A 14,610-nucleotide genomic window follows, 5' to 3' on the forward strand; every position below is an offset into this window, starting at 1 on the left:
TGTGATTTTCCTTTCCCAGCATCTTCCCACCACTGAAACCTCAAGGATAGAGATTTACCACTATTTGGATATCACAGACAGCCAAATCACAGTTATAGAAGGAAGAAGACAGTGAGCCAGAGAAACAATTAGGACTATTGATCTTCTAAATAATTCAATAAAATTGGTTTGGGGTTTTTTGTTGGTCTTATTTTTGTTGCTTAGTGCTCAGAACTGCTTCCCACCCAGGCTGTCTCTTCCAGGGCACTAACTCACCCGTTGTAAGGTGTGGGATGGCTTTCTCTTCTTGTCAGCAGTGTATAAACTGATTTCTATTTCACCTTTGGCAGCTCGACATTCCTCCTGGACCCTAATTATACATAAGAAACACACATTATATTCATTAAATTATCATGGAACTCAACAGCCTCCTTAATATACGTATTAAAAAACTTGTGCTGCTCTAAGAAATCTGTGTGAAAATCCCCCTAGCAGCATCCATCCATTCGCTCCTGGAATCACAAGTTAAAGAACTACATTTGTTAGCTGAGCAGCCGTAATTATTTTCAAATGTATTAAAATTATTTTCAAGTCTTTTTTAAATAAAGCTTGCGGAAAATGTGGTACTTGGTAGTACTGAAGAAAGGCTGAGTTGTGAAAAGAAGAAATTACCATTCTCAACTCCATTCTGATCCCAACATTCCAAACAACCCAACCAACCAAGGCCCAAAGCCCAAAACTCATTCCAGGAGTACGGAAGGATCATTCCACATTACACAACTGAATGTCTCATCCCAGTCCCCCTGAGCCTCCTACTTGCTGATGCCTGGAGGGAGCTCGTTGACCACCACCCTCCTGCTCCAGGCCATGAGGTCCCTCTCGGTGGCCATCTGGCTGCGGGGCGCGTTGAGGTGCATCTGCCGCACGCCCTCGATCTGCCCGCTGCGGCGCAGCCCCACGTTGGGAGGAGAGGCCACGTCCAAGCCTGGGCTGCGAAGAGCTGGGCAGAGAGAGAGAAAGAAAGAAAGAAAGAAAGAGCTTCTTCACTTCCATGGACCACCAATAAAATCAGGGAGTCGCAGGGTGGTTGGGTGAGGAGGGATCTTAGAGATCAAACAGTGCCAGCCTCTGCCGTGGGACACCTTCCGCTAGCCCAGGCTGCTCCAAGCCCTGTCCAGCCTGGCCTTGGGCACTTCCAGGGATCCAGGGGCAGCCACAGCTGCTCTGGGCAGCCTCCCCACCCTCACAGGGAACAATTCCTTCCCTGTATCCCATCCACAGTTTAAAGGCACACGGATTGATAAACAAAGGTTGATAATAATGGAATCACTGCCATCACTGTCCTTACTTTTCCCTCACAATTTCCACATGCTTAAATACTGTATATCAAAGGATAATATTGCATTTATGGTTGTGCAAAGCCATATAAAAATATTTGTCTGTTTAAATACTTTATACATACTCCAATTAACTTACTTGAATGGGCAGTTTCTGTGGGCAGAGTCACTGATCAAGCAAGCTCCAGAAGGGAACTGCTTTCATTTCCACACTACCCCTACCTGGAAACTCCCTTACACAACTACAGGGACACACAAATAAAACTGGGAACTGGGGCTGTACACACATCAACATATCCTAAAGACTCTGGGTGAGCTGAAGCTGCATTTTAGGCAACCTTTTTGAAATATCAACTTAGATCAAAGCAAAAATGCATTTTCCTATTTTTCCCTGATATTTTTCTTACTCCTTCTTGGATTGAAACACAAGCAATTCCACATCCAAATCCTAATGAGCTTTGCCAGGAAATCTACTTCAAACACATGTAATCAGTCACTTAACCTAGAAGTGATTTATTAGCAGCTGTGAGTTCTCCCAAGGCTCAGGCTGACTTGCAGCACAGTGCTGGGCATCTGCTCCCTCCCATCAGCTGCACTCACTCAGCTGCTCACATCTGATTGAGTGTGGTTTCAATTTTTAATCACTCTGTGTATTAAAAATAAAATCACAGTAGCAGAACACTTACCAGGAGAATAATCTCAAGCTTTCTAAGGAAACACTAAGACAGAGCAACATGTTTATTTTATTAGCACTGATGCTCAGCCTTGTGCTGCAGCAGGAAACCATTAGTCTGTCACAACACTGTATTCCACTGACAGCCCCTAATTATGTGCTTTCATTGTGGCATTTTGCAGTTATGAAGCTTCATCTCTGCACTGATATCAACACAATACAGTGAACTTCATGCTTATTTTTCAGGAAACTGGTTTATAGCAGGAATAATTCCAGTCTAATAACTCCAAACAAGCAGATACGGCCCAGTTAGACCATTGGGTGCCCTCAGTTGCCCCTTAAATTTATAATTCCTCTGTTGGAATCCACAGAACATCCCAGTGCTCCACAGGGGTTAACAAGGTGTACAAGAAGAGGAGAAAAAAGCATCTTCAAAGGCAATGTGTCAGAAGTGACATTAACATTTTCATCAGATCTTCCTGTGGTAAGGAAGGAACTGATGAGGATAAGGCTGGACACTGACCTCCATTAACAGAGTGGGATCTGTTGAGTGGAGGGTTTGGAAGAGTTTCTCCTTCATTAATTAGTCTCAGATCTTGTTCCCTCTGGAGCTCTCTGATCATTCCATCAAGGATACTCTCATCCTGGTCATTGGTTTGCTGCCCGATGACTTGTTCGACCACCTCACCATCACCTTGACAAGAAGAAAGCCACAAATGCTGATAAAATGATGGATTTCTACATCAGCAAACAGCATAGAAATAATCCCATTTCAAACTCTGCACCACAGTTTGTCTGCTCTGTAAAACATCTGATCACCAGCTGGCTCTCTGCTCTCATGTAATAAATGGAGGCAAAGTTTAGAAGAGAAGTTACAATAAAATCCTAAAACTCCAGGCCACACGTAGAACATAAACACGAGCTATTAGAAACAGCAGAAAGAAATAATGCTTCAGTAGGTAAGAATGGAAGGTCTTTTTGGAGATCAACATTTTGCTAAAGTTTGTGTATACAAGAAAAAAGAGCTCTTTTACAAAACAAAAGCTGGCTTTCCATGTTCTCCCCACCTTCCTGCCTGCTTTCTCACATCCACAGTTAGGTTAATAGACAATGCTTTAAACATCTGCCATATACCAGGGAAAAATCCAGATTTTGGAATACTCTTGCCTCCAGTCAATTTGATTCCACACATAACCCCACCCCACCCCCTCTTCTACCTGTATACTGAATTTAAACCATTAATTTTTACATCTTCACAGCACCATCCCAGGAGGTGGTGCCACACTTGTATTATTCATGAGCTTCAGACAGAATACCATTAGCCACATATCCCAGCTGAGGAATAAGCTGCTCATCCTTGCAATTTTCCCTCCCTGGCACCAGCCTCTGGAATCTCGTGGGATGAGGATTTCCATCAACATCCACCAGGAATGGAGGAGGCATAAGGTGTGGAGCCTGTTGAGTCTGCTCATCCAGCACATAATTATTGGCATCCCGGATCAGGGGCCGGTAATCCGTGTGGAAGAACATCTGATCAGGAATCTGAAAGAAAAGCAATTCAGGAAATCAATCAATGGCCATTTGCAGCTGTCTTGCTGCTCTGGAATGGCTCCCATAAAGCACAGCTCCTACACTTGGGATCAGCACAAGGAATGTTATGACAGAGAACAGATTCCTACCACAAACGTGGTTTATTACCAAGGCCTGATGCAGAAATTCAACAGTAAAATAGGCCAAGAGAGGTGGACAGAGAAGTTAATGCTTTTCTTCTCTATCTATAGAGTCTCTTGTCTAAATCTTTTTGATTTAGATAAACAGCAACTGCTCCATGACCTAATTATTATTTTGTCTGGGGCAGGTTGAGGGAATAAATTGTAACTCAAATACTTCTAAGACAAAATCAGGTCAAGACAGGGAAGAGTTTAAAATTCATTCAACCCACCTTTTCATAATATTTATTGCATCCAAAACCAAATAGTAGCAGATGTCCATGAGAGTCTGTGCAGGCAAAATGCTGCCCATCTGGTGAGAACTTGCAATCAAAAACAGCTCCATGGCCTTGGCCCTCAATCTGTACCAAGCACAGAAAATTCCTTTCACAACCAGACACTCTCTCTAAGAGCATTTTCACAAACACTTCCCCTGTGCTCCTCACTCCGTGATTTCTCATCTCACTCAAGACTGATTTACACTTTTATTTATTACAGTTAAACTGAATAACAAAGTAAAACTTTACATTTTCTCTCTGTCCTGAAATTTCAGCCCAACTTTTAATGTATGTTCTGGAACAACCACCTGGAAGTCTGTATTTTATGTTAATGGCAGTCATAGGGCAAGATCACCAAAGATCTGAGAGCTGTACTGGCTCTGGAGGTATTTAATGAAATCTGCTTTTGTCTCAAGACCAGTTTTGTGAAAAAAGAGAAAACCAAACCTTCTGTGATCTTTCTTACCATGTTAAAGTAATTGCGAATTTTTGTTCCTTTGTCTATATCCCAAACAAAAATATTCCCGTCGTGTCCCGCCGAAAGCACAATCCTTTGGTCAAAGGGATGAGCCTCCAGAACAAAAACTTCATCATCATGACCCTGCAATGACAGCAGGGGGAAAAAAAAGCAGTTTTATTTCTCCATGTGGTACCTCCAGATGTGCTGGGGGTCACTGAGAGGACATCCCAGATCAGGGAGTCACTGGGGACACCTCAGTTTGCTGGAACTGTGCTTGGTCACCATTCCTGCCACAGGTTTGCCACAGCACTGCTGAGACTGGGAGGGATGGGGAGGAAGGAGACACCAGGGCACACGTGGAGCCTCCAAAGGGCTCCCAGCAATCACCAGGACCCTGCACATCAGCTCCTGTCCCCATGGTCCCCCCTCTTCCCAGCAGGCAGGGGACAGCTGGATACTCCAACACCAACCCCTCGTCATGGGAACAGGGATGAGCTCAGCCTCAACTCAATCCCAGAGTGAACTACATCCACCTGGGACTGCCCCTGGAACTGCACTCACAGCCAAGCTATGGAGAAGCTGCCCTGTGGACGAGTTCCACACTTTGAGGAGGAAATTGTTGACTGCAGTGATGACGGTGGCATCGTATCGATCCCAAGCCACCATGGTAACCTTCAGCTTGGTGACCTTGTCCTCTCCAGATGACACATTGTTTCTAAGGAAATCAGCAATTTAAAAAGGAATAAATCAGTAACTACATATGGAAACACTTAGGAGAGGTAATTCAGTATGAAATTTGGGGGAGGATGGATCACAGGCACCTCTGTGACTCTGGCTAAGGCAGGAGAATGAAGGATGGTTCTGCAGTGGTAAAAAGCAAATACAGGAAATATTCAGTGCCACTGAGATTTATAGAGCTCTATTTCCTTAAAAAGGACATTTTCTCCTCTGTTCCTAAGCCATCATCCTTCCCTACCCCAATTTTTCCTTTCAGCTCTATTAGGCTTTTTCCTACAAGGCATTTTTCTTATCAGTCATCAATATCAGTAAACTCCACAAAGAGCAGGAACCTGCTAAATAAATCCAACTCACACTTCCGACTGCAAACACTGCAAATGCAACCACTGAAATATGGAGAATTCTGCAAAGCAAGTGCCTAATGGATTTCTCCATTTCTGCTCTTTGCTGTTGTGAATATTCAATTACAATTCAATTACAGGGCACTTAAAGAAGTCACTTGAGGATCTCAAAAAGAAAAATTCAAAACCCTAATTGAACCTGAGAACCAAACACTAATTTCACCTCTTATTTGGAAACCTAAGGTAGAAATACAATGTTAAGAACCATGTTGGAGATATATATATATATATATATATATATATATAAAAATAAAAATATATATATGTATATGTAAATGTATATTAGTAAATGATCACCAAAACCAAAACCTCCTTCTGTGAGACAAATCATTTGACATTCTTATTTTCATGTGCAAAATACCAAATATTCCTCAACCATTAGGATAGGGAAGTACCAACAGATTATTATTTATTTGGGGGTGAATTAACTGTGTAAGTTGACAAAGCCACGACGTTTTCAATAAATGCATGGAAATCAATTTGAATTGGAAGCAAAAAACCAGTTTTCAACATAATGGAGGATTTATCTTGCAGGGTAATGTGCCCATGAGGTGTGTTCTGCTTGCTCTGCTTTACCCTGTCATTTTTGTAGCCATATCCAGGACCAGACTCTTCCAGTCATGCTGATGGTAACGCCAGATTCTTGCTGTTCCATCCCTGCTTCCACTGACAAACCTTAAGCTGTGGGGCAAAGGGAACAAAAAGCCATGAAATTCTGAATACAGATGGTTTCATCCCCACATGGACACCAATAAATGATACACAGACTCAGAAGTGTGTACTTGTGCATCTCTACTTCTCTCACTGATGAGGTTACGATTTTCCTCTCCGATACTGGAGGGTACAGGAGAGTTTCTAGCCCACAGCATTAATTCCATTTGGCTCCAGCAGCAGATGGCCTTGGAATGACTTCAATGTCGTAATTCATACGAGCTGCACATTCCCTTTTTAATGACATCAGCAAATCCCTGGAGCAGCTCCGAGTGGCAGCAAAGAAAGGGAAACTGAGTGCCAGGAGTCTGGCATAAATTATAATGCATTAACTGAGGGACAGGGTGAAGACAGGCGAGGGAAAGAGCCAAATGCAGCACAAGGAGCTTGTCCTGCCTGTGCAGCTGAACAGCAATATTTTCATTTTTAAAACCCTCCTTATTTAAAAATTTCAAGTATGAAACAAATGTATTTAACCACATCATAATGCTTTGGCCATTGATATCACTGAAATAATTTTTGTTGAGAAACTGGGAAAAAAGCTCCTCAAGTAATACTTTTTGGAAGTATTTTCCATTTATATACAAAATTACACTTTAAAGGCAAATCTACTCAATTTTATGAAGTAATTGTTTCACCTTTTCAGTTTTGCTGGTCTGATTTTTTTCTCTGTGATGAAAAAGAGTTTGAAAATGCTTGTGACAAATTAATTTTCTTCTGAATTTTACTTCTTTATATTAAAATTAAGAGGAAGATACACCTTTTCCATTCAAAGCATTGTTAGAGAATATAATTTTCAGTGAGTGTGTGACCTCCTTCCCTCTCAATGGCTTGGAAGGAACTGGTGGTGCAATTATCCCAGCAAATTCCCACATAATTCCACATGACAAAGCTCTCCAAGTACAGGTGCACAGCTACAGCTGGGCTTGGAAGGCTCATCCCTTAAACCTCCTGCCCAGCAAAATAAGGAATAGGAGCAAATTGGAGATAAAAACTTCTATATTTACTAACTTTTGCTTTAGACTACATTGATTAATATGCTCTTCCTCCACAGGCAGCCCCTCTGGGGGCTACCTGGGAAGGTTCTTACACAGAAAGGTTATAAAATTTGGGTTCCAATTTGCTGTTTGAAAGAAAAACTAAATTAAAAGCACAGTTACAGAACATTTTTGTTGTTACAGCAGAGGACAACGAGTTCAAGCTTGTGGACATGACACACATCTTGCAACACACTGCAATAAAAAATCTGTCCAAGATTAAGCCAAGCCCACAGGCAAATCTTCCTGTTGTGCCAAATTTCCCACAAAATGTTGTTTGGAAAATTAAATATCATCACTGTCAGGTCCAAACCCCAGCACTCACCTGTCACCATTGTTACAGAACTGCACTGCCACCACTTTGTCCTAAACAGGAGGGAGGAGAACAGCAGTGAAAAACTCAGCCTGAAAGATCTCCTAAAATCAGACCAGCCTAAAATCTCCAGCAGATTTTTACTTGGCAAATAAAAAAAAAAAGGTCAAAAAATTCAAGTACAGAAAAGTTGAAGTTAAAACTTCACCAGACAAATTGTGTTAAACACTGAAAATTTCAGAGAGGTGGAGGTTTCCTGCAATTTACACACCTAACATGAAAGTGCACCAAAAATTTAACCTTGGCTTTATTAACATTCACAAATCTTTGAGTAACAAATGTTATATTTTAGACAAATGTTATATTTATAACAAATGTTATATTTTATAATTTTGCCCTTTTTTTAATTTGCCCAATACTTGTGCTGGCTCCATGATTTGCTCTCCTTACTCCCACTGATGTCTCTATCTCCTGGTAACTGGGATTTGTTTTAGGGGGGGCTGACAGCTGTCTGCAGGATTAAGAGTGGATTGAAAGAAATTAAAGGAATTACAGCTTCTTCCAAACCTGTTCAATACAGAAAACATCCTTTTCTTTTGTGAGCAAAATACTTGTTAGATGAGTTGGCTTGGAGACTTCAATGTGAGAGCCACAACTCCCACTGAAGTTCAGGGAATCAATTTAGACCTTGGGCTTAATCCAGAAAATGTTCCTGAGGTGCTAAATTTGTAGTTTGAATTTTTATGGGAACCTTTCTGCATTATCTGAAAAAAAAAAATGCTTTAAGCTTTATTTTCTAAAAGAAGTTACCATTGTGATCCAAATTTTGACAGCATGGTCCAAAATCCGAATTACTTTGTCTAATGTGGATTTACTAAACATTCAACAGCAAGTTTAACAGGAAAAAATGACATTGTGCATTAAAACTGTTTTAATTCCTCATTCCAACACAGAATTCTTTCAAGAATAAGGGAAAATCACCTGGTCCCTCATTTTCTGGGGAATGAAATACATGAAGCCTACTTTGCACAAACCTCTTGCCTCGGAGGGATTTAAAAATAAACATCCCACAAATTTCCAAGGATTCAAATCCACAACCTTGAAGGACAAACAAATTCTAGACAGTAAATTTAAAAAAAAAAAATAGGATGTACAGAAATCAAGTTCCTGAAATGAGGAAAAGGGAGGAAGGAAAAAGAGATTTTCTTTTGGCTTTGCCTCTTACCGTGTGAGATTCCAGCTCAGCCATTTTCTCTGGAGATTCTGAGCCCAAATAATAAATTCTTATCACATGGTCAGTACTCCCTGTTGCAATGAACATGCCACCTGAAACAGAGAATTCTCTGTGAGAAGAAAAGCCATCCAACCAACAACTTATTTTAACTTTGTTTATTTTAATTTGCTGCTTTCTTGTCAAAGCAGCAAACTAGCTTTAAACAGAAATTTCAATGTAAACATGTTGAGTACAATATTTAAATGCAGTTTCAATATCTGCTTGACACATATCAGAGAAATCCTTGCTGAGTTGGGATGCAGTGATTAAGGTATTTTATTGCAATTTCTTTACAATATTTCTCACAAAGGGCACTATTCTGTGATGTACTGCATTGAAATGGGTTTAGATCATTCAGGATTTCTGGCTTTAAAAAAGGAGTGTGGCTCTACAAAAGTTCTCAATTTCAAAAAGCAAATTTAATGAGTAATTACATCATTTTCTTTGTAAAAATCAGTATTTTTGCTCATTTAAAGCTGCAAAGGAGGTTTGTTAAGCTGAGATTTTCCTATACGTTGAATTGATCCTCTTAAAATTCAGCCAAATTTGGAAGATTGGCAAAAGTGTAATCTTCGACAGAGGATTTCCACAACTTTTCACTCAAAAATTTTCCAAGGTAAAGTCTTAAAAGGATGTTACAGAGAAATATTTCTGATGTGCAAAACAAGAGACTGAAAGCCTTGGAACTGCTCAAGATATTTTAGCATAAATTACAGGGGAAAAGAGAAAGAGCTTGAGGCAGACACTTTGCAGGGAAGATTTCCAATAATCACAATTTGACAGGAATAAAATTAACTGGAAAGGGTTTAACACTATTTGTATTTAAAGAGAAGTAACAGAACTGTCCCCAAAGCCCAGATTCATGGAACAGCTGATGCTGGACACGTACCAGAACTGAAAGATGAGCAGGAGATCTGAACACCAGGCCTGGACCTCTCTGCAAACTTCACAGGACGATCCCTACATACAAAACACAATATTTGTATTTTTTCTTCTTTGTTCAACACAAACAGCTCCCTGCAGCTCACTAGGTTAAGGTCAAGCTCATCTTAAATCTCTTAATTTTATAATTCTCATCTAGATTTGCTGGAATTTATTTCTCATTTTAGGAGTTTCCTCCCTCTGTTTAATAAGAAAACAGTAACTCTCTAAACTGATGAGATTATTGAACTGATTTATCATTATCCTCACCAATTCAAATCTATTTAAAACAGACCCCGCCAAACCATTATTCCAACAGCATTTCCCCCTGATTAAATATGGGTTTGATGACATCTACCATGTACATTCTTCTGATTAAAAGCAAATTAATTCTTCTGCCTGTACATTTTGGACAGGGATTTAATCTTGAATGTAAAAGCTGGAATTTCTTCCACAACTTTGGCTTGCAAAGCACAAACCACAGAAATAACAACCCCAATCTCTGCCTCCCCTTTGGGTTCCAACCCCACAGAACCCCAAAGCGCTCCTGCCCCACACACCAGTTTATTGAGCAAGAAAACACCCTTATTTCATTATCTCAGCATTCTTCTCCATGCCAAAATTGAAAATAAATTCCTCCTTGAGTTCAAACAATTGTAATTCTCTCAAGAGTCTCACTTGAATTTCATGGTGTTTGCATGCCACTGCCAGAAGCAGATTGTTCCGTCGGCACCAGTGGAAGTGAGGTATCGAGTTGTTCCTTTCCTTGCTGGAGAGAACTAAAAATAAAAGTTGTAACAATTAAAGCAGCTCCTATCTTCTCTTCTTTCATGCTGGAAACTTGTTGACAAGAATGGTTTTCACTAACACATTCGTTTCTCCCCAGGAGTGCAGAGAGTAGGGGTAAGCACAGAACCTGAACTTCCATGAGAATAAAGCTGAGGAAATGGAAAACACCTACATTTTGGTTAGGAATTCTTTGTTTTTACAACACAAAGGAAGTTGGAGAAATGAAACAAGCCCAACCCTGTAAATGGGGCAAAACCAGCTCTTTCTAGGATAGAACTGGATCAAACATGGCAAATACAACTATTCCTGCATCCAAGCCCAACAAAGCACAGCTGCACAGCAGGATCCCCTCTCCTCTATCTTCCAAAAATTCTAAGGAGTGGGAAAGCTTTTTATTCTTAATTTCATAACTGTAGCAATACCTTTAATCCTTAGTCTACCTGGTAATCTGATAAAGGAATCCAGCACTGTTTCCTCAAAAAGCAGTGACTGATTATATTTTAAATTATATTATGAAACTCAGTTTTACAAAGAACTTGAGAGAAACACACACACACACACACACACATATATATATATATTATACATACATAAACAGGTAAACAACCTATGCACCAGTTATAAAGCCATTTCTAACACAATCACCTTTATATGGTTGAAATCAGACAAAACTGAAAGTGTAGGGAAAATGGGGAGAAATGAGACTCCTGGGGAATAGTGGCACGATGGAGAAGCCTGTGCTGAATCCAAGGCAGCACCACTCCAGGAGAGAGGGATTCTGAGCCAAACAGCACCACTCACTCTCCCCTCTATGTGCATCACCTGCCAAATTGCAGGGATTGTCTTTTTCATCCTGGAATTTTGGTTTTTTGGAGGCTTCTGCCTGGCAGTTGTGGAGTTGTTTTAAAGAAAATCTGCATTTGCTACAACATCCAGAGCAGCTCTTTAAGATAACAAAGAAACAAGAAATGGGGATTAAGGAATTGTTACTGATCCTTCTGAAAAACAAATATTCTCAGTGAACACAAGAGTGTTGGGTCAGGTGCTGTGCCAGGAGCACCACCAAAGATGCCAAACACGAGCTGAGCCAAGCAGATGCTGCTGCTCTCTGAGTTGCTCTAGAAGAGCATCAGATCTCCCATTTTGTAGACCTAAGGAAGCAGCAGTGGGATCACACAGCTGAAAGCACATGGAAGCAGGAGGATGCTCCCCTGGGCACCACAGGATTGAGTTAACCAGGAAAAACACCCTTGAGTTGGGACGAACCACAGCCTTTTAAAAAGATCGATTTTCTGCTTGACCTCCACAGCTCTTCCTGCCATTCTCACTGAAGGGTTTAGGGGAAAAGCCCATCAGTCCTTACCTGTATGGAAGTGATGGAAGCTGAGTGGCCCTGCAGGACTGCCAGGGGGGCACAGGTCCTGAGGCACCACACCCTGACCACCTTGTCACAGCTGCCCGCGGCCAGCAGCGTGTTCTCGTAGTTGACGGCCATGTCCGAGATCTCGGCCGAGTGGCCCCGCAGGGTGGACAGCAGGCGCCCGTCATCCGTGGCCCAGATCTTCACCAAACAGTCATCTGACCCCTGGAATGGCACAGGAATTCCCAAAGGTTACAGAAACTGTGGGAGAGGTCCCATGCATGTCACACACGGATCACTGCGGATGGACAGGGATCCCAACCCCCATGAACTGACAGGACAGCCCCGTGGGATTCCACTGAGATCCAATTTTAGAAAGAAATCCTTCTCTGTGAGGGTGGGCAGGCCCTGGCACAGGTTGCCCAAAGAAGCTGTGGCTGCCCCTGGATCCCTGGAAGTGTCCAAGGCCAGGGTGGATGGGGTTTGGAGCAACCTGGGACAGTGGAAGGTGTCCCTGCCCATGGCAGGGGGTGGGGCTGGAAGACTTTGAAATATTCCATCCCATCCAAACCATTCTGGGATTCTAATTCTATGAACTGCGGAACCTGGGGATCATCTTATGGACTCTAGGATTTCAATTTGATAAAAGAGAACCATGGAATCACAGGACGGTTTATGCTGGAAAGGAATTTATTTGGAAGGCAGGGACACCTTCCACTGTCCCAGGTTGCTCCAAGCCCCACCCAACCTGGCTTCAGGGATGGGGCAGCCACAGCTCTTTGGGCACCTTGTGCCAGGCCCTCAGCACCCTCACACAGAAGGATTTCTTTCTAACATCCCACCTAACCCTCTCCTCTGGCAGTGGGAATTCCACCTTGTCCTGTCACTCCATGCACAGGGATTAACAGCTAAAAATGCAACACTCATTTGAAAAATCTGTTGATGTTTAAATACGCCCAACAAAAAGCAAGGGCATCACCACAGAAACGGCTATCACTGCATTCTGAAGGAAAACTTCAAGAATTGTCACGTATTCACTGACACACTACAAACCCAGGAAGGGAAATTTAGTAGAAAAGCAACTTGCAGCTGAACAAAGTCACATCTCCCTCTCAATCAGAAAGAAATCAAACCAAAGGCCCAAATTTTAAACTTACTGTAAAAATTCTCCTCCCACTGCGATCAAAGGCTATGCAATAAACTGAGGAGAGGTGCCCCAAAATCCTCTTGTGCATCTTCATGTGTTGGTAGGTGGATGTTGGGAACAAGTGGCTGAAACGGCCACATCCAGTTAATTGCCTGGCAGAAAGGATATGAACTGGGAGAGAAAAAAGAAGCAAAAAGAACAGTGAGACAGGAATTTTGTCCAGAACTCAGAGTAAATAAATAATAAATCAAATATAGCATTTATTAATGACTTTATTATTAGAATCAGTAATAAATCTGAACCTCTTCCACTTTATCAGAACATTCTGTCCAGTGTTATAAAAAGAAATCCCACTCCTGATGGAGCCTTTCAGTACCCACCACAGGCTGCACCTGCTTCCTTACCAAAAATATAAGCAGAATGAAAAGTTCCCACCACAACTGGGAGTTATTCCAATGTTCAATTCATGAACAGGTAACAGATACATTTATCCTACATGGATGTGGAAAATCTTTAAGGAAAATCTTTGAAGGAAGAAAGGAAATTTTGGAAATTTAGGAAATTACATGTTACTAATATTATTTACAAGAAGAGTATAATAATAGTTAAAGTGTCTTTTTGTGATAAAAAGTGATAAAAATCTTTCCTTGGAATGGCTTCCAGATCACATGTGAGGGCCAAAGGACTTCCACATGCACAGCCTTGCATTCCCATGGCAATGGAATTGAAGAACAAGAAATAGGTGGCACTGATGGAAAACTCCCAGTGGAGGAATGGCAGGTAGGAGAAAGAACTGCCACCACAACAAACTCTTTCCTGATTCCACAGCCAGCAGCCCTTCCAAGAACAGCCTAAAACCTGAATGCACCAACCCACCCTGCAAAAAAAGCCTTTGACTGGATGCACAATTTGAGACCATGTTGGGGTATTTAATTTCACCAATTCTCTCCTGTTTCTGTTTTCCCTGGCCTATCCTCACTCACAGCACTTGAACTTTGCAAGTTTGGAGAGGGTTTTTCAGTGGCACTCGAGGATCTCACAGAGCTGTGCTGGTGGGTTTGTGGAGTCCCAGTGATAGCAGATCCCCTGGAGCAATCCCTTATCTTCCCCTGCACCTTGACTGGGCTGGGCTTCACAGGAGCCCCACAGAGCTCCTTGGTGCCTTTCACTCCTTCAGCTTAAAAGTCTACTGAAAAACTCGAGCCATGTCTTAATTGTCTCACGATATCGCTGCCAATCTACCCAAAAAAAGATCATGGGATATGTTAAAAAATTAATCTACAAAGTCAAGAAGTGCCATTTCAAAGAGTCCCTAACCCGTAACTCCTGGTGTAAATTGATACCATTGAAGTATTTACACACAAGCAAGGAAAAGAAATTATTTCCAGCTTTAAAGAAAGCATTTTTGTGTCTCAGTTTTAGGCTCTGAAATGTGGATTATTTTTAATCACTCAAAGCAATTGAAACATGACACAAGGGAAAAA

At 41.5% G+C, this 14,610-nt stretch overlaps 1 protein-coding gene across 1 annotated transcript in view; it reads right to left on the minus strand.

Moving 5' to 3' along the window:
- Positions 1-14,610, minus strand: part of BRWD3 (bromodomain and WD repeat domain containing 3) — a 49,224-nt gene that overhangs the window by 19,197 nt on the left and 15,417 nt on the right. The window contains exons 7-20 of the mRNA XM_050974490.1: positions 13,137-13,297; positions 11,983-12,204; positions 10,509-10,609; positions 9,799-9,869; positions 8,862-8,962; positions 7,649-7,689; positions 6,152-6,256; positions 4,998-5,151; positions 4,443-4,577; positions 3,932-4,060; positions 3,306-3,531; positions 2,513-2,683; positions 796-979; positions 256-349 (exon numbers count right to left, since the gene is read on the minus strand). Coding sequence (XP_050830447.1) covers positions 256-349; positions 796-979; positions 2,513-2,683; positions 3,306-3,531; positions 3,932-4,060; positions 4,443-4,577; positions 4,998-5,151; positions 6,152-6,256; positions 7,649-7,689; positions 8,862-8,962; positions 9,799-9,869; positions 10,509-10,609; positions 11,983-12,204; positions 13,137-13,297 — 1,895 coding nt within the window. The remainder of the gene's footprint in view (positions 1-255; positions 350-795; positions 980-2,512; positions 2,684-3,305; positions 3,532-3,931; positions 4,061-4,442; positions 4,578-4,997; positions 5,152-6,151; positions 6,257-7,648; positions 7,690-8,861; positions 8,963-9,798; positions 9,870-10,508; positions 10,610-11,982; positions 12,205-13,136; positions 13,298-14,610) is intronic.

Source organism: Serinus canaria, chromosome 4A, assembly GCF_022539315.1.
Source record: "Serinus canaria isolate serCan28SL12 chromosome 4A, serCan2020, whole genome shotgun sequence".
Classification (NCBI taxonomy): Eukaryota; Metazoa; Chordata; class Aves; order Passeriformes; family Fringillidae; genus Serinus; species Serinus canaria.